General features: G+C 47.9%; 1 protein-coding gene across 1 annotated transcript in view; it reads left to right on the top strand.

Moving 5' to 3' along the window:
* Nucleotides 1-20698, top strand: part of PLXNA4 (plexin A4) — a 600205-nt gene that overhangs the window by 568782 nt on the left and 10725 nt on the right. The window contains exons 29-30 of the mRNA XM_038372558.2: nt 258-470; nt 19450-19600. Coding sequence (XP_038228486.1) covers nt 258-470; nt 19450-19600 — 364 coding nt within the window. The remainder of the gene's footprint in view (nt 1-257; nt 471-19449; nt 19601-20698) is intronic.

The raw sequence follows: 20698 nt of genomic DNA, 5'->3' as shown, positions 1-20698 counted from the left end.
GAGTAAAGGTGTCCAGATCTGGCCCTCTGGGCATGATCTAAGGATGCCCTGGACCAAAGCCAACTTTGGAGTGACTCCCTTGACTTGAGTAGAGTCCCATCAGGGATGAATGTGAGCCATTGTATACCAGTTGCAGAGCCAGAAATCCTGCCTCCCAGTCACATGCTCCAATCCTGTTGTTATTGTAGTGAGATCGCCTGTGAAACAACACCCTGACTCTGAACCGTCTTCTTCCACTTCTGCCTTCCTCCCTGCAGCTTGCCACTACGGTTCTGGGTCAACATGATCAAAAACCCCCAGTTTGTATTCGACATCCACAAGAACAGCATCACAGATGCCTGCCTCTCAGTGGTGGCTCAGACCTTCATGGACTCCTGTTCAACCTCAGAGCACCGTCTGGGCAAAGACTCCCCTTCCAACAAGCTTCTGTATGCCAAGGACATCCCCAGCTACAAGAACTGGGTGGAAAGGTGAGTCCTACACTGAGGAGACGGGTTGGCATGAGCCATAGCTGTACAATGTGGGCCCGCTCTGTGGGCAGAGGCTACAGGTTGGCATCCCATGTTTTGCCGCTGGTAACGGAGTTGCACTAGACGGCTGTAGCGCTTGGCTATTTAATTTGGGTTAAGACCCGACGGAAAGATCCATCTGGGCCATTTAGCTCGATATGCCTCACGCCAAACACGGACATGGCAGTGAGAGGAATACGCTGAGGTTGTTTTCAGGTGTAATTTCTCTTGCAGAGGAACTGGTGTGTGGAGACTGAGGGTGACAGATAGTGTGACTGAGGGGGGTTGAGTCCAGCCATCCTGTCCGGGAAGGACGGCTCCATGTTCTGAGCATTGGGTTTGGAATCTCTACACACTGAAGAGCCAACAGTGCAAATCCTGGCTGAGCTGCCTTGTTTACCTTCTGAGGCAAATAGATTTCCATGCAGATGACCGTGAGTTGGGTGCTTTGGACGAAACCCTGAAGAGCAAAGGGACTGGCTACTTTGGATCTCCAGACATTATCTGACAGAGCAGGGGATTGCCCAGACACAGTAACCATAATCTCCCCCACATGCATACTCGCTTCTATGCAGTGGACTATGCACTATCCCAATTCCTATCTGCATGGGTCAGTCAGTGCTTTGTGCCCAGTTAATGTAAGATCTTTCTTTTCATCTTAATAATAGAGGGCTAGATCTTGCGGGACTCGCTCTGGCAAAGCTCTGTGGACTTCAATGGGAGTTTGCTTGAGGAAGCTTTGTAGAATTTAATGCATAGTTTGTTTTCCAATATCCCCACGTTTGATAGGCATTACTGACAGGTTTTGGAAATACACAGCTAGAAAATGCTTGCTGAACATTAAACATGGAGCCACGGTTAACATCAGAGAGTTCATATAAACTGTGCACAGTTTTAAACAATTATTCAGCTGGCTGGATAGATAGATATTGTCTGCAGCTGATCACACACCACACCGGTTTATATGAATTCTTTGTTATTGTAGATATACCTGTTTATATCATAGTATATTTCTTTTAATGGAGTGGGTTAGTCATTCTGATACATCAGCGAAAGGTTAAAGCTGGTTAAAGGTTTATATGCTGTAGTCAGAGTTAAATGAAATCCTTTCAAATGCAGCTACTGTCGGTTACTGATTTGTTCAGATGATTATTTTTCTCAGCGGTTTAGACACTTCCATTTTTTACGAATGTAGTTTCTTAGCAACCAATCAGGCACTTAGAAGCTACCTTACTTAATTATGACCTATTTTTTATACTGTGCCCAAGTTTTCTTATTTGTAAAGGGCTTGGGAACAAGCTCTATCTAGACACTGGGAATGAGATATGGAGATATTTATTTGTGGATTGTGCATTCAGGTCATTCGCGACCCAAAGATGTTATGATCTGGTAGCTCTTTGGTGGTCTGTGTGAAATGGGACGTTGGTTTCAGTGGACAGATACCTAGCTCATACCCTCCACTGCAACTTGTACTGTCACTCTCATTAGCAGTCAGCTGATAGGTCCAAGGATTGAAAGGGTCATGGTGACCAAAGTCCCTCCCCTTCCCTAGAGGTGTCTCTGTCCTTCGGGTTGTGGGGTGAGGACACTTTGGTGGGAAGGGGGGTATGGGGAGCTTGTCCCAGTCCTGTCCCTCTTTTCTGGATAAATAGATAGCTTCAGTCTTCAGGACTTATACCAGTCTTGCATTCATTAAAACTGGATCCTGTGGAAGGATGATCCCCAGCAGTACGTGTTACTCTTTCCTGGAAGCTTTCCCAGATCAACTGCATGAGTTTGCATTCATAAATCAAGTGCATCAAAGCTCCTGCTACTAGTTAATATCTCCAGCTTTTATCTGCAACAGACCCAGGAGCTGCTGGGGTAATTTTTAATGGTGTACAAAATTTTTGCAAGGTTCCTTGCTGCTGTATTGGCTGAAGCCCAAAGCAGGTTGTGAGTCTGTGAATATCAATGTCAATTTTGCCCCCTTCTCTTTTCTGAAATGCAAGTGCCTGGCTCTGAGATGCACAACGCACCTGGAATGGGGATGGTTGTTGCTTCCATCTCAGAGAAACCAGCAAGCAGTGCCTAGATGCTAGGGTGATGGCTGTGTTAAGGATGGAAGATAGGACTGATTTGCACCCAACTCCTAATGAATTCCTTGCTACTTTTTTACAACCAGGTAGGGTGGGAGTTATTCCAGTTAAAACAGTAGTCATCATCGCTGACAGAATCACCACTGAAAGGGGTTCCAAAGAAGATGGATCTAGACTGTTCTCAGTGGTAGCAGATGACAGAACAAGGAGTAATGGTCTCAAGTTGCAGTGGGGGAGGTTTAGGTTGGATATTAGGAAAAAAATTTTCACTAGGAGGGTGGTGAAGCACGGGAATGCGTTACCTAGGAAGGTGGTGGAATCTCCTTCCTTTGAGGTTTTTAAGGTCAGACTTGACAAAGTCCTGGCTGGGATGATTTAGTTGGGGATTGGTCCTGCTTTGAGCAGAGGGTTGGACTAGATGACCTCCTGAGGTCCCTTCCAACCCTGATATTCTATGATTCTTTGATTCTAAGACAGTTGGGTTTTAAAGACAGGGCAGGAGTCAATGCTAAGATAACTGGAGTCACAGCCAGAGAGTTTCTGGATTGCTACGGAGTTTGCCAGAAGGAACCTGAAATCAGATGAATTGTCCTGTATAGCAACATTAGAGCTAAAAGTGATTGTGCATGGGTGCTTGGTGACAATATCTATCTGAAGGAACTCTAGCACAAAAGCAAGGTATCTGTCTTAGTATGCATCTGTCTAAAATTAATGCTAACTTAGTTAGCCCATCCCAGACACTCCTGTGTTCCAAGCCATCTACTTGTAGCTGCTGGTGTCTCTCCTTGGAGTATGTACCAGTGCTCAAAAGACATCAAAGCAGGGTAGCTGCCATAGTTACTCCTGGGAGAATTCTGCGTCAAAAAATTAAAAATTCAGCACCAAAAAAATTAAAAATTCTGCATATTTTTACTTGTCATAATAACACAATATAATCACACCAGTTTCAATTATTGTGGTAATTTATTTCAAAATACCCATCAGCAAGTATATCTGTAACAATACAGAGTAGCAGCCGTGTTAGTCTGTATTCGCAAAAAGAAAAGGAGTACTTGTGGCACCTTAGAGACTAACAAATTTCTTCCACTCTATACGGCTAAATTCAGTGCCTTGCATAATGACAGGTTTCAGAGTAGCAGCCGTGTTAGTCAGTATTCGCAAAAAGAAAAGGAGTACTTGTGGCACCTTAGAGACTAACAAATTTGCCACAAGTACTCCTTTTCTTTTTGCGAATACAGACTAACACGGCTGCTACTCTGAAACCTGTCATTATGCAAGGCACTGAATTTAGCCGTATAGAGTGGAAAAATTTGTTAGTCTCTAAGGTGCCACAAGTACTCCTTTTCTTTTTGTAACAATACAGACAGCAAAAAAGATTCAGGAAATGTTTTTTGACAAATAGATTCCTTACTGGCATATTAATACAGCACTCTGAGTGATAATTCATTTAAACTACAATACAGAACCATATTTCCTACATCCCTCAGAAGCAGTGCAAAGGCTTGGGGGAGTCAGGGGTAACAGAGGAGCTGAGGGAGAGGAAAGTAATTGCTGGAAAGGAGCCTGGGAGTGAATTTGGAGGGTTGTTGGGTGTGGGTGGGAAAAGTATGGAACAGGTTTTTTGGGAGGGTGGGGAGAGATTGTTAGGGAGCTTCCTCCACTCAGACCCTGGCTGACCCATAGCCTTTCCCATTCAGTCAGGCACAACTGCCCTTGTCCCCTGGTGTCCCTCCATCCCCACTCAGACACCCACTCCCCCCATCCCCATGTGTCTCTGCACCCCCTCAGCCAGTCCCCTCCACCCTGTCCCCATGTGTCCTTGCATTCCCTGTCCCCATGTGTCCCTCCATCCCCACTCAGACACCCACTCCCCCCTCCATGTGGCCCTGCACCACCTCAGCCAGTCCCCTCCCCTCATCCCCATGTGTCCCTGCACACCCCGTCCCCATGTGTCTCTGTGCCCCCATTCAGCCACCCCCATTTCCTCATGTGTCCCTGCACCCTCTTTCCCCCTCTGACCCTGAGCCTCCACTCCCATTCAGTTCCAGCCCAATCTATCTTCCCGCACTAGCCCTTATGAACCCATCTGTCACACACAAACACACACACACACAACCCCGCAGCCCCATGTGCCCCACGCTGTCTGTCTTCTGACATGGCCTGACAGGTGCTGTGAAGAAGGCACTGCAGGTTCTTTCTCTTCCCTGTGGTAGCTTGGGCTGGCCGGAAGAGCTTCTCTGGTCCAGTGCCACAGTGCCCTCTGGTGGGCAAAAGACAGAAGTGCAGCAACTTTCTAGCAAAAACTATTTTCTGCAGAAACAATTAAAAGTATGCACGACACATGAATTATATGTATGTGCAGTGGCACGGAATTCCCCCAGGAGTACATGGTACATGTTTCAAGCAGAACATCCAGTAGCACCTGGTGAAAGTAAGTCCTGGGTATGGATGAACATCCAGGCAAAATACTACCCATGCAGAGCTTGGGCTGTGGATGCAGGATGGGAGGGAACAAAAGCAGGTTCAGACCCTGACATATGCCCAGCTTGCTTTTCTGGGCCCATGGGGAATTTGGTTTAAATGGAATTCTACGTTTCAGTGCTGCTGGACGTGGAGCTGAGCTCTAACCAGAACCCCGATCTGAACAGCCCTGAGTTTTGGAAGAGCTGTGTTCTGGATTCAGTCTCTGTACCTGAGGCCACCTCTGAGTGAAAACATGCAGAGAAAACTAGCTAGAGCCAGCCAGAGCTTGGGCATCTCTGGCACAAAAGGTGAAGGTAGGATGGGGCAGGAGGAAGAGACAGAGAACACAGGAAAAGACAACCAGGTCCATTTGTGTGTGTGTGTGTGTGTATGTGTGTGTGTGAACCGGCAATACTCAACCTGTGGTTCTAGAGTGACAGGTAGCTTTTCAAGACCCAAGATGTGCTGCTGTCATCTGATTGGAGCTCTTCCTTTCTCTGCAGCTGGACAGAAGGAGAAGGGCAGAGGAGAGAGTGGGTCTGTTGCCGATCTCACCTACACTGGTGTAATGCCGTAGGCTTCACTGGAGTCACCCTGGATTTACATCAGCAGAGCTGAGATCAGAACCTTTTCAAGTTTGCTTCAGTGCCAATGTTGCCCCTTTGAGCCTAGAAATCCTGGGGCTTTGGGAACACTTAATGTAATCCCAGAGCACTGAGAAGGGGAGTGTGTTCTGACTGGAACCGACTCATTAGCATTCACTAGCGTGCTGGAAATATGACAAAGGACTGTGGCTGACCTTTCGTTTCTCTCTACGCTGCCAAATTTATGATAACACTTGTTTGAACTTCATTAACACGACTTAATTGCATTCGTCCCAATCAATAAATCATTTCCACACAGAAGCCTGTGGCGTGAAGGCAGGAATGCAGGGAACCAAAAGGGGACAGTGGGACAAAAGACCCATTTCCATCTTATGCCCAGGCATTGCATTAAGCATTTAAGATACACGTGGTGGCACAAAGAAAAGATCAAGTGCTTCCCTCTCACCCCTGGAAAGCCCTGATGCTCCTCCTCAGGCCCTTACTGTGCAGTAGCAGTAACTACTCTGAGTAAATGGTGAAGTGAAATTTATGAGCTTTATTTTAGACATGCTCTTACCCCTTCCAAATTCTGCCATCAAAGAAATACAAGTCTCAACATCGGTGGATTGAGTCTGGGGCCAAGAGACAATTTTTCTGCCATGTTTGAAGTGACTTGGACAAGGGGTTCCTGAATTGATACCCTAAAATCCAGGTGTTCAACAGAGTTTGAAAAGCTGACTAACTGCTCCTGGCCATTTTACAGCCAGAAAAGAGAGCTAGTTATGAAATGGACTGACCTAGTGCAACAAAAACTTATTCGCTTAATAAACTCTAATTATAAAAATTATTGAGACTTTAAATAGTAACACCAAGGTGATTCATCAACTCCAAGGAGTTCAGAAGAGAGATCAAAGGACTGCTGGAAATTTCAGTTTCCATTTTAAACAACAGTGAGTTTCTAGCTCTTGCCCTGGCACAGAGTGGGCTCAAAATGTAACTGATCACTAGGGAGGGGGCTTGTCAATAGAAATAATAATAATAACAACCAGCTCTTATTACCTGTAGATCTCAAATGAGATCAGTATCATTATTCCCATTGTTACAGATGGGGAAACTGAGGCATGGAATGGGGAAGTGACTTGCTAAAGATCAACAAGCAGGCCAGTGGCAGAACAGGGACTAGAACCTATTTCTCCTAAGTTCCAGGGCTATACCCACTAGGCCGTGCTGCGTCCAGCAAAAGGCTGGAGTTATTCAGATGAGCTGAGATCTACTTTCAGGAAGTGATGCTCACCAGTTAGAAACTACTAATCTTTTCATCACAGATACCAACATGAGAACAGAGAGTGGGAGCCGCTTAAAATTAAATCTCTGGGTTCATCTATTCAACGGCAGGCTGGAACGGGGTGCCTCCCTGTGCTGCTTGCCCTGTCCTTCCTCGCCCCATTTCTTCCTTTTTGCAGACCTCCTCAAATGCTCATTGGCTTTGGACTGTAGGATGCCTGCCGGAAGCGTGTGTGGGCTGGGCTGGGCTGGGCAGAGCAGGGAGCTTACAGAGATGCTGGTGGAGCAGTGGAGATGGGAGCATGGGCAGGCAGCTGAGATGGAACAGTGGAAAGGGGGGCCAGACTGTATTTGCAAGTGTACAATATATGGCCCTCAAAGGGTCTTTAATGAGCAGATGTTAGTTCCTTTCTCCTGCCTTGAGGAGGTCGGGGCATTCACTGTAGGATTAGCTGTCCTTACAGCAAGGCTGGCTGAAGACTTACCATCCTTTGGCACAATAGCCTCACCAGTTCCCCTCTGAGAGGGTAAGGAGCAGAAAAAGCCATAAAAAATCAAGATACGAGAGGCTGCCTGCAAAGGTAGAACACCAGTTACAAGCCATTAATAGCAGATCTATTGATCTGAAGATGAGTTGAGCTTCATTTGGAGTCAGGACTATCTGTTCAACTATAAGACTAAATATTTCATATCCCAATTAGACGCTGAGATTCTTGCCTTGAACCTAGGCTCTCTTTGCAATCAGACCAGTCTGGTGTAACAGAGGCTTGTGGGGGTACCCAGCTGAGAGAGCTAATACATAAACTTAAGCAGCTGTGATGCCTACCAGCAGACCAAAACAACCCCTTAGTCCATCTGCATATGATTCGACAGATAAAACAACTTTGTGGGCTTGAATTGCTCCAATTTGCTGCTAGTTCATTACCAAGCTTTTCTCCAGACCTTCTCTGATCTACCAGTGCCAGGTCTGTCAGATACCGAACTCCCTGTTGCATGCTTCTTCCTTCTCAGCGTGCAGGATTCGGAATGCTATTGCATAACCCTAATTATGTTATTTCTGTAATTGCCTTTGCCGTCTGCAGCACATGGATTCGTTACAGGCTGTTCAGATGCTAAAACGATTATTAATGAGCACGATCCCAAACCAGCAATGACGAAAACAAAAAAATCCTGAGCAAGGTGATTAGCTCCACAGCCTAGCCAAGCCCAGGGCTCCCTGGAAGAGTTCAGTGCTAAAGGCTGCCCAGAGTTGGTCTCTTCTCCCTTGATGAGTTAATGAGTGACTGGGGGGCAGACAGTGACAGCATGCCAGGGCGCTGGTGTAATTCTGCAGCCTTATGAAACCAGTCCCATAAAACAGGGTTTATGTGCCCAGTGCATTGTCCTCTGCCACAGACATAAGCCAAGGGGCCAGGTTTATTACCCTGACTGATTTTGCATGGTTTTCTTTAAAGAAATAATTAATTGTAAAGCTCTTTCTCCTAAGAAGGCGGGGAGCATGCAGAAGGGAGGAGAGTCATTTCTTTCCCTTGGCTAAGAGCGCGTGAGATGCACACTGGCAAGACTGATACACTCCACCCAGCACGGATCAGAAGTGCACAGTCATACGAGCCAGCCCTGCTTTTGTTTAAGCCGTACCAGGGCTAGCTGCAACAGTGGGAAATTTCTGAGCTGTTCCACAAGGTCAGCTTTTCCTCCAGTTTTACCTGCCCTTTGCTTGAGGTCAGAAGTAAGTGGTTGGCTGCATAAGGGCCAAGTGAAAACTGAGTAAAGACTCAGTAAGGACTTGGCCATTTCACCTACCAGGATTCTCTACTACATGCATTTCTGATATGTTTGGATACTACATCAATGGGTTCCTAAGAAACATATGTACTAAGAACTCACCTAGCTATGGTCGGACTGTGATGGGAGAAAGTGAAACTGGTGAGTTCTGTAACAGCCAGCCTAGTTTGGTTGTAGGGTACATGGTTTAAAAGCCTCTCCAGTAACCAATTTCTCAGCCTGTTAGGGCCCAGCTGCTGCAATTCCATGGTGATGAGCATGGGTAGATAAGCCAGAGTATATGCAGGGGTGGATAGAGGAGGATCCGAACCATAAGCTGGGAGGGGGTCCATGATCCACCAAGGTTGGACCCATGAGCGTGGAAGGCATGGCCAGAGAATGCTGGAGGTAGCTATGGGGAATGGGGATAGGGAGCAGCAGGTGGAGATGGCAGGGCAGGCAGCCAGGAGGACTTGGATTGGTCAACTGGGGATGCTTTGTTCAATTGGATTCACACCCGCCATGTCTAGTTTAATCCACCAAGCACTGCGTCTTCAAGTGTCTAAAGCAAGGAAGGGTTCTGCCTCCTCTCCCCTCCAACCTGTCACACCTTCCTGTGGACACTACTTGTTCTGCATAGCATTTGGGGGGCGGAGGGGCAGTGTTAACTGAAACGCATCGGCTGAGGAATGATCCAGTGGGTCATACAAGTTGGAGACAATAAAGTAAACGCATTACTGGTAAATGTCAATTTCACCTGACACATCAAAATTGAGGAAGAAGAATATCCATTGAGAACAACCAGCAAGCGCAGGCTCCCCCACACCACCAGCCTCGTGGCCCTGCAGGGCACCCTCTGCGGCCCCACTGTCATGGCCCCACTCACTCAGCGGCCGAGCGTGCGGGGGCCATCTCCAGGCAGGAGCTGTTCAGCAGTGGGATGGCCTCCTCCTCAGCTGGGGTGTCTCTGCTCTGCCACTCCCCACACCTCACGCCTGCAGGGATCCAGTGTCATCAGCCGTGCAGGGCATCCCCTGCAGCAGCCCTGCTCTCATGGCTCCCTCGCTGCTCGCTCACTCACCAGCTGGGAGCACAGGGGTCATCACCTGGTGAAGCCACTAACCAGCTGGGAGCTCATCTCCATACTCACAGGCCTGGCCAGGGGTCTCAGCTTAGCTATGCCAGGCCGACAGCCCACCCCCCACCTCCAGCCCCCGCCGCCACCTCCCAGCGTGTGGGTGTCTTGGGCCCCGCTGTCAGCATTGCCCTAACTACTCCCTGAATTTCCCACATCTGTGAAAATTAAAATAGAATCATAGAATCATAGAAGATTAGGGTTGGAAGAGACCTCAGGAGGTCATCTAGTCCAACTTCCTGCTCAAAGCAGGATCAGCACCAACTAAACATCCTAGCTAGGGCTTTGTCAAGCTGGGCCTTAAAAACCTCTAATGATGGAGATTCCACCATCTCCCTAGGTAACCCATTCTAGTGCTTCACCACCCTCCTAGTGAAACAGTTTTTCCTAATATCCAACCTAGACCTCCCCCACTGCAGCTTGAGACCATTGCTCCTTGCTCTGTCATCTGCCACCACTGAGAACAGCCGAGCTCCATCCTCTTTGGAACCTCCTTTCAGGTAGTTGAAGGCTGCTATCAAATCCCCCCACACTGTTCTCTTCTGCAGACTAAACAAGCCCAGTTCCCTCAGCCTCTCCTCATAAGTCATGTGCCCCAGCCCGTGATCATTTTCGTTGCTCTCTGCTGGACTCTCCAATTTGTCCACATCCTTTCTGTAATGGGGGTCCCAAAAACTGGATGCAATACTCCAGGTGTGGACTCACCTGTGCCAAATAGAGAGGAATAATCACTTCCCTCGATCTGCTGGCAGTTCTCATACTAATGCAGCCGAATATGCCTTTAGCCTTCTTGGCAACAAGGGCACACTGTTGACTCATACCCAGCTTCTCATCCACTGTAATCCCCAAGTTCTTTTCTGCAGAACTGCCACTTAGCTGGTCAGTCCCCAGCCTGTAGCAATGCATGGGGTTCTTCCGTCTGAAGTTCAGGATTCTGCATTTCTCCTTGTTGAACCTCATCAGATTTCTTTTGGCCTAATCCTCCAATATGTCTAGGTCACTCAGGACCCTATCCCTACTGTCCAGTGTATCTATCTCTCCCCCCAGCTTAGTGTCATCCGAGAACTTGCTGAGGGTGCAGTCCATCCCATCATTGACATCATTAATGAAGATGTTGAACAAAACCTGCCCCAGGACCGACCCCTGGGGCACTCCGCTTGATATTGGCTGCCAACTAGATGTTGAGCCATTGATCACTGCCCAATGAGCCTGTCAGGGTTCCCTCCCCACTCTGAACTCTGGGATACAGATGTGGGGACCCGCATGAAAACCCCCCTAAGCTTATTTCTACCAGCTTAGATTAAAACTTCCCCAAGGCACAAATTCCTTTCTTTGTCCTTGGACGGTATTGCTGCCACCACCAAGTGATTTAGACAAACATCCAGGAAAAAGGGCCACTTGGAGTCCCTGTTTCCCCAAAATATTTCCCCAAGCCTCTTCACCCCATTTCCTGGGGAGACTTGAGAATAATATACTAACCAATTGCCTTTAATAAAAGTACAGACCAGACCCTTTATCTTTAGGACACTAAAATCAATCAGGTTCTTAAAAGAAGAACTTTATTATAAAGAAAAAGTTAAAAGAAGCACCTCTGTAAAATTAGGATGGAAGGTAATTTTACAGGGTAATAAAAAGATTTGAAACACAGAGGATTCCCCTCTAGGCTCAACTTCAAAGTTCCAAAAACAGGAACAAACCTCCCTCTTAGCATACGGAAAATTCACAAGCTAAAACAAAAGATAATCTAACGCATTTCCTTGCTTTACTTTACTTGTAATCTTTAATTTTTGTAATCTTAGATGCTTATTTCAGGTACAGTTTTAGGAGATGTTTTTTTCCTGCCTGATCCCTGTCTCTGTCCCGAGCGAGTACAACAAAGAGAGCACGAACAAAACCTCCTCCCCAGATTTGAAAGTATCTTCTTTTCTTATTGATCCTTTTGGTCAGGTGCCAGCCAGATTATTTGAGCTTCTTAACCCCTTACAGGTAAAGGATGGATTTTATGCTACCCTTAGCTGTATGGTTATGACAGAGCCCAACTATCTAGCCAGCTTTCTATCCACCTTATAGTCCATTCATCCAACCCATACTTCTTTAACTTGCTGGCAAGGATACTGTGGGAGACCGTGTCAAAAGCTTTGCTAAAGTCAAGGTATATCATGTCCACCACTTTCCCCATATCCACAGAGTTAGTTATCTCATCATAGAAGGCTGTCAGGTTGGTCAGGCATGACTTGCCCTTGGTGAATCTATGTTGATTGTTTCTGATCACCTTCCTCTCCTCCAAGTGCTTCAAAATGGATTCATTGAGGACCTGCTCCATGATTTCTCTGGGGACTGAAGTGAGGCTGACCAGTCTGTAGTTCCCCAGATTCTCCTTCCCTTTTTTAAAGATGGGCACTGTATTTGCCTTTTTCCAATTGTTCAGGACCTCCCCCAATCGCCATGAGTTTTCAAAGATAATGGCCAGTGGTTCTGCAATCACATCAGCCAACTCCCTCAGCACCCTTGGATGCAGTGCATCCGGCCCCAGGGACTTGTGCATGTCCAGCTTTTCTAAATAGTCCTTAACCTGTTCTTTCTCCACTGAGGGCTGCTCACCTCCTCCCCATACGGTGCTGTCCAATGCAGTAGTGTGGGAGTTGGCCTCGTCTGTGAAGACCGAGGCAAAAAAAGCATTCAGTACGTCAGCTTTTTCCACATCATCTGTCACTAGGTTGCCTCCCCCATTCAGTAAGGGTCCCACACTTTCCCTGACTACTTTCTTGTTCCTAACATACCTGTAGAAACCGTTCTTGTTACCCTTCACATCCCTTGCTAGCTGCAACCCGTTGTGCTTTGGCCTTCCTGATTACATCCCTGCTTCCTCGAGCAATATTTTTATAGTCCTCCCTAGTCATCTGTCCAAGTTTCCACTTCTTGCAAGCTTCCTTTTTGTGTTTAAACTTCCTAAAGATTTCTCTGTTAAACCAAGCTGGTCGCCTGCCATATGCTATTCTTTCTGCACATTGGGATGGTTTGTTCCTGTGCCCTCAGTAAGGCTTCTTTAATATACAGCCAGCTCGCCTCAACTCATTTCCCCCTCATATTAGCCTCCCAGGGGATCCTGCCCATCAGTTCCCTGAGGGAGTCAAAGTCTGTTTTTCTGAAGACCAGGGTCTGTATTCTGCTGCTCTCCTTTCTTCCTTGTGTCAGGATCCTGAACTCGACCATAGTTACAAATAGAAAAAAAACCACACAGAAATAAAAATCAATATTAATCGTCCCAATTACAAACAAGCAGCCCATCCAATTCTGCCAAGCCGAGCCCTGTCTGAGCTTCAGAGGTGGACAGCTCCCTCCCCAGGGGCAGTAGTACTAAGCAGAGATCTAGTCCCCTCCTACACTCAAAAACCCAAATTTGAGTTAATCTGTTGGACTGTTTTCACAGTGGTTCATTCCAGAGGACAGAGAACAGACGTTTATATGCAGGAAAGTACTAGAAGAATCTCGCTAGGGCCTAGGTAACCAGTGGCAGTTTCTGGATGGGCCGGTTATTTATCTCTGATTAATTTATCTCTGATTAATCCCAGAGAATGACAGGATTTGGGAAGGGCCCAGGCAACTCCCCATGTGCTGAACACGTTCCGTTGTGCAGCACAGTCACCCCCGCCTACATGGGCCGCTAACCACCGGAGAGAAGAAGGAAAGCCACACAAAATGGGCTACACTGGAGCTGTAGGAGGTGCTGTCTTCCCCCTCCCAATCTCCCCTCTCTGCTGTCCCTGCCTTTCTGCAGGGATGACTGATCTGGAATAACAGAGGAGACTCGAGCTGCAGAGCTCCCAATCCTAGCAGGCTGCTGGAGCTGGCTCACCGTAAATTGAACTGTCATGCCATCCCAGGCACTTGAGCTTGGTATCTGGAGTGCCACTCAAGTGCCACCTCGGTTGGGCTGTCACCCAGCTATACAGAGCGGCTGGGTTATGATATGGACGAGAGAGAGGAGGGGAACGTAGCTGCACAGGAAGGCAGCAGCACAAGTACTAGAGCAGGTACACGTCCTTGTAACACTAAATAGTGGTAGGCTTCCAAGCACTTCACAAGCACTGCAGAGAGAAGGCGACTCTGTATACAGTGCAGGAGGAAGAAGTCTGGCTGAAGGTGATTCACATGGTGAGCTAAACAGCCTGGCATTCTCCCTGCAGGAAGCTCCTCTCCACTAGCTCCCTCCTGAAAAACTAGGACATCACTACAAGCCCCAGTCAGGGAAGATATGATTGCTCTCTATAAATATATCAGAGAGATAAATACCAGAGAGGGAGAGGAATTATTTAAGCTCAGTATCAATGTGGACGCAAGAACAAATGGATATAAACTGGCCATCAGGAAGTTTAGACTTGAAATTAGACGAAGGTTTGTAACCATCAGAGGAGTGAAGTTCTGGAACAGCCTTCCAAGGGAAGCAGTGGGGGCAAAAGACCTATCTGGCTTCAAGATTAAATGTGATAAGTTTATGGAGGAGATGGTATGATGGGGTAACATGATTTTGGCAATTAATTGATCTTGAACTAATCATGGTAAATAGGCCCAATGGCCTGTGATGGGATGTCAGATGGGGTGGGATCTGAGTTACTACAGAGAATCCTTTCCTGGGTATCTGGCTGGTGAATCTTGCCCACATGCTCAGGGTTCAGTTGATCGCCATATTTGGGGTCGGGAAGGAATTTTCCTCCAGGGCAGATTGGAAGAGGCCCTGGGGGCTTTTCGCCTTCCTCTGCAGCATGGGGCATGGGTCACTTGCTGGAGGATTCTCTGCACCTTGAAGTCTTTAAACCATGATTTGAGGACTTCAATAGCTCAGACATAGGTAAGAAATTTATTGCAGGAGCGAGTGGGTGAGATTCGGTGGCCTGCACTGTGCAGGAGGTCAAACTAGATGATCATAATTGTCCCTTCTGACCTTAATATCTATGAATCTATGAAGCAGGGGCTGAAGATTGATGTGATTAGAGCTGGCCAGGAAACTGTTTTCTTGTCCCTCAAATATTCTTGAGAGTCGAACATTTTTCCCCATCTTGAATCGGGACCAAACTTCAAAGTCTTGAAAATGTTCACACACTGAAACACCAGAAAAAAGATTTGTTTGGGTCAATTGAAATGTCTTGTTTTGAGAATTTCAAAACATTTGTTTTGATTTCAACCTTTTCTAACTCTTTTTCAGTCTAATTAGGTGACATTTCTAAACAAAAAGTTTTGAATCCGAAAACTGGAATTTTTCATTTAGCAAGTGTCAACATGATTCATTTTGACAATTTTGAAATGGGGTTTTTTTCAAAAAATTTTCAAGAGCACTAGGCTCTTCAGCAAGGTATTTCGTCTTAGCAATATATTTCTCTTCTTCACGGGTATTTCTCACAGGAGCCACCTTACTTAAAGTGTGGACATATAAGTGCTTCGTCAACAAATTCCCGACCAGCTCCAGTTGTATTTGTCTGGCTGCGCAGTGGCTTGTTGCTGGTTCTCAGTCTGGTTTGTAGTTGGTCCAGTGTCCACCTCTCAAAATGCACCACCACTAATTGGTATGCCAATTTTTCTCCCTCCTCTTTGTAACAACCTTCTATGTATTTGAAAACTGTTATCATGTCCCCCCTCAGTCTTCTCTTCTCCAGGCTAAACAAACCCATTGTTTTCAATGTTCTCTCACAGGTCATGTTTTCTAGGATCATTTTTGTTGCCCTTGTTTCCTTGAATCATTTTTGTTGATCTTCTCTGGATTTCCTCCAATTTGTCCACATCTTTCCTGAAATGTGGTGCCCAGAACTGGACACAATGCTCCAGTTGAGGCCTAATCAGCACAGAGTAGAGCAGAAGAATTACTTCTCGTGTCTTGCTTACAAAACTCCTGCTAATACCTCCCCGAATGATATTTTCTTTGTTTGCAATAGTGTTTCACTGTTGACTCATATTTAACTTGTGATCAACTAGGACCCCCAGATATCCTTTTGCAGTAGTCCTTTCTAGGCAGTCATTTCCCATTTTGTACGTGTGCAACTGGTTGTTCCTTCCTAAATGAAGTACTTTGCATTTGTCCTTATTGAATTTCATCCTATTTACTTCAGACCGTTTCTTCAGTTTGTGCAGATCGTTTTGAATTTTAATCCTATCCTCCAAAGCACTTGCACCCCTCCCAGCTTGGTATTGTCCACAAACTTTATACGTGTACTTTCTATGCCATTATCTAATCTCATTCATGAAGATATTGAACAGAACCGGACCCAGAACTGATCCCTGCAGGACCCCACTCGTTATGTCCTTCCAGCATGACTGTGAACCACTGATAACTACTCTCTGGGAACAGTTTTCCAACTAGTTATGCACCCAGCTTATAGTAGCTCCATCTGGGTTATATTTTCCTAGTTTGTTTATGAGAAGAGTCATGCGAGACAGTATCAAAAGCCTTACTAAAGTCAAGATATACCACATCTACTGCTTCCCCCCCATCCACAAGGCTTGTTACCCTGTCAAAGAAAGTTTTCAGGTTGGTTTGACACAATTTGTTCTTGACAGATCCATGCTGACGGTTACTTATCACCTGATTATCTTCTAGGTGTTTGCAAACTGATTGCTTAGTTATTTGCTCCATTATCTTTCCAGGTACTGAAGTTAAGCTAACTGGGCAACAGTAAATGTGGGGAGAGCCTGGGCTGGGTTTGTGCTTGCCAGGTGACATTTCCCCTCAGCTGCTCTTGGTGAGCCCACTGACCATTGCCATGGGCAGCAGGCGTTTGATTCACTGAGCTCTTCTGTTTCTTCTGGAGTTGGTTCTGCAGAGCTGGTTCCTGAGGAGGTTGCGGGATGCTCTGTCTGAACCCAGACTCTTCCCCTTTGTGTTATCAGGCTCTGGAGCCAATTATTAGAGTGGCCGGGCAGGTTGCAAAGGCTCGTCAGGCAAGTACCATGCCAAGCTCACTTTCCACTTTAGGTAGTGCAGTCCAGTGGGTGGGGCACAAGACTGTCAGTAAGGAGACCTGGAGATTCCGGACTGGCTCTCAGTCCAGTACCCAGAGGACAGGTGACTCTATTACAGAAACCAGCACCACGGTTGCCATTGATTTGGTGCTCTTGTTGACAGCCTCAGCAGAAAGACCAAGGGTCTTGGAGACTGCGCTGTCCTCTCCCCGGCCTCCAGGAGTCTTGAGCTGGAAGCTGTAGACTATGCACGGAGCTGAGCGTCAGGACACCTGGCTTCTAGTCCTTGCTCTGTTGTGCACTCGGAGTTGTCCCATCCCCTCTCTGTGAAGTGGGGATAGTAACTCAGAGCCACACAGTGCTGTAAGCAGTATATGTGGGCAGGCAGACACAATCAGTGATCCATCACCCTCGCCGCCTGGAGGAGCTGGGGGGTACTAAAACATGCCTGACTTTCCCACGGCAGCTTATGGCCATCCCCTGCCCCGAGAGCAGCAGGGCCCCGGTTCGTGGGTGATGACTTCGCTGTCCGCCCTGCGCTGTCAGAAGCGCTCCCTTGCCTGCCTCGTGGAGGGATTCTCACACAGCATGTCAGTGTCCAATTTCCCTGCCATGGAAGGCGGCCTGTGGCTCAGCAGGTGGCTCGGAGCTGTTTACAGGACACCTGTCAACTATTTTGGCTCCTTGTCCTTTCTGCCTCCTAATTATAAAATTGTGGATCCCCTTGACGACAGGGGTTTTTTATGCACAAAATGTCACATTGCAGAAATTAAAAATGTAAATGATGGTGTCTAATTAACCAGTTGACAGCAGAGCACAGCTGCGAGTGACAGTGACTGATTGCCTTCTGCAAACTTTGTCCTCCAAGACCTGCTGTACCCGGGGGAGGAAGGACATCGAAAATAGCAACTTCCTTCAAGAGACACAGCCTGGTGTGCAAAGCCCTGTGCAGCACCAGCAGCAATAGCCCCGTAGCTCCAGATCCTGGTGGTGAAATCCCAGCCCCATGGAAGTCGATGGGAGTTTTGCCACTGGGGCTGGGATTTCACCCCATGAGCAGGTTGGGTGCACAGGGAGCTCACTGCTGCACTGGGCCAGCACATGTGTTTATAAGACAGATCTGCGGGGAAATAAGGGGAGATGTTGGTGGATTTTTGGTGGGGAGGGGCGCATGGGTGCAGCGGGGTTGTGGGCGGGACATGCTGGGAAGGTTGAAGCATGTATGGGAGTGTGGACGTGGGTGTGGATGCATATGGGGGTGTGAATGGAGTTGGTATAGATTGTATGTACTGTGGGTTGTCTGTGTTGAGGTATTGGGGTGAGAGGAGATGCATGCAAGGGTGCACGTGGGGGTACAGGCTGGGGGGGACATCTGGGGGCATGCATATGTACAGTTGGTGATGTGGGTGTGGCATGGGGTTACCAACAGTCCCATATTACAAGAGACGTCCCTTATTGAACTAGAAAATTGCCTGTCCCTTACTAAATCAGAATCAGGCACCTTTTATCCTGGCATGTGGGGGTGGTTTGTATGCAGTTGCTCGGGCTCTCTGCTCATCATGTGAGCACCAGATCCCCTGCTCCTAGCAAGAGGGTTCTCCTGATTCCCTTGGCTGGCAGTCTGGTTCCATAGTCCCCACGCAGCACTAAGCACTGGCCTGATCCCACATTGTGCGTGACAAGGGTTTTGATTCAGCAGAACTGGGCCAGAGCTGCAGAACTGAGCTCCAGAGCTGAACTCACCCAAAGCCGGGGGCTGTTTGAAGCCTGGGTTTTGGGTTGGATCCAGCTCTGCTCTTCTGCTTTGCACAGCTCTCCTTGAACCAGCACTGCCACTGCTCACCTGTCTCAAGGGTGGCAGCTTTGGCCAGTGCACGGGACTCCTGGTGGCGAGCAGGACAGTGAGGGCAGGACACAGCGTTCCTTAGACGGAGCAAAAGAAGAAAGCCACAGCTGAGCTGCATCCTGGCTGTTTTGGCAGTGTCCATTCTCAGGACTAGTCCTCTATACATTGTGCTGTCACCCAACAGGACTGCATGTTCCAGTTCACTGGGGGGAAGCAGGCAACCCCCAGAATCATCAATAATTGTCTAAGGCCCTAGCTTGTGTCCTCCTACCATCTCCAAAGTCCTGATGCTGATTAGAGCACATGGTGGGTGCTGCCATAAATAACAACCCCTGATGCGTGGGTGACAGTCAAGTGTGCACAAATCTGTGTGGATGAAGATCTGCCCTTGGAACACAACATCATGGGGGAGGGGGAGGGGAAGCGGGGGGAGATAGAGAGTGCTTAGTCTCTTGTGGATATGGGGGAAGATTTACCTTGGATTCTTAGGGGAGATGATCCCACGTTGGGGAGAGTGGTTCAGTGGTTAAAGCACAGGATTGGGAGCCTGGAGGTCTGGGTTCTTTTCCAAGCTCTGCCTTTGACTCACTAGCGGCACTTAGGGGCACTTTTCCACTCTGTGCCTCAGATTGCCCATCTGCAGCATGAGGTGAATGATGCTGACCCCCTCCGAGGGCTGTTGCGTTTTCACACCCAGGAAGTGCCCCAGCTCCCATGCTGCAAATACGCACATAACTTTTCCATACCACCTGCCTGTTGTTAACTGGCAACCCTGGCCAGCCCAGACCCACGCCTGTTCCCCAAGCAAACGTGGCTCTCTCCATTCCCCCCTCAGGTACTACTCGGACATCGGCAAAATGCCGGCGATCAGCGACCAGGACATGAACGCCTACCTGGCAGAGCAGTCTCGCATGCACATGAACGAGTTTAACACCATGAGCGCGCTCTCCGAGATCTATTCCTACGTGGGCAAGTACAGTGAGGAGGTGAGTGAGAGGGGAAGTGGGGAGTGCTGCCAGATTGCCTGAGGGCACGGGCTGGCCAGCCCAGAACCCCCATCGGCCACCAGTGCGCGTCCGGTTTATTTTCAACAGAGGGCTTGTGCGGGTAAGGAATGGAGAGCAGCAACTGCGCGCAGGCATCCCACCTGCCCTGCTGTCCTCCCTTGTTATTTCACTCTCAACCTGGCCTCGCTGTGGAGTGACACCAGGGATGATTGGGCCCTTCAGAGTCTACTTCCTCAGTGTTTGCTTCCTGTTCTGTATCCCATAGAGCACCCGGAGCCCCGTCTAGTCTCTGCATTGCATGCGACTGAATGTCCATTGGCACCAGCACCACGCTGGAGACCCTGGGTGCAGAGACAAAAGGAAGCTGATTTCAGCTCAGATAAACTCAGGCTGCCCAGCTAAGCATGGTGCAAAGCGTGGATGAGGAGAGTTTTGGCTGGGAAGAGGGGTTAGTTATAGCCGGTCTGTGTCTCATGAGCTACTCCAGACAAGCAGGAAATTCTGCAATCTAATTTAAAAGAGCTGATTTAACCACTGGTACGGATGGCCAACATCTGCCAGCACTAAGGCGAGGGATTAGCAGGGAAAAAGAATTCAGGCCACTAGAGAAACAGAAGCCATTCCCTGGTCAGATCCAGACAGAGATGAGCAAGGGAGAGGGCTCTCACTTCTCTCAGTGTTTGTGAGCAGAGCCCTGCGCAGATACAAATTTATATCCGCATATATCTGCATCGTCGGATATAAATTTGTAACCGTGCAGGGCTCTATTTGTGAGTGGATCTGGTGTTTGACAGGGGCTAACTGCACTGGCTAGAGCCTGCTGGCCCTCTGCAAACTATTCCCTCCACCCTATGCATCACAACACTGCCATTGGAATGCAGTGCCCCCAGACTGCTTGACTTGGCCACTTCTAGCCAAACCTGCAGCCCACATCCCCTGCTTTTTGGTCATTAGGTTTCCTAACAGCTTGGCCAGCACACTGATGCTGTTTCAGTGCCAAGCCCTCGAACAGTTCTGTCGATGCACCGTACTGGGCAGCATTCCCTGCAAAGTCAGTCCAAGGGACATCTCTGCAGC

Source organism: Dermochelys coriacea, chromosome 1, assembly GCF_009764565.3.
Source record: "Dermochelys coriacea isolate rDerCor1 chromosome 1, rDerCor1.pri.v4, whole genome shotgun sequence".
Taxonomy (NCBI): domain Eukaryota; kingdom Metazoa; phylum Chordata; order Testudines; family Dermochelyidae; genus Dermochelys; species Dermochelys coriacea.
This window is presented reverse-complemented; position numbering and strand designations above follow the sequence as displayed.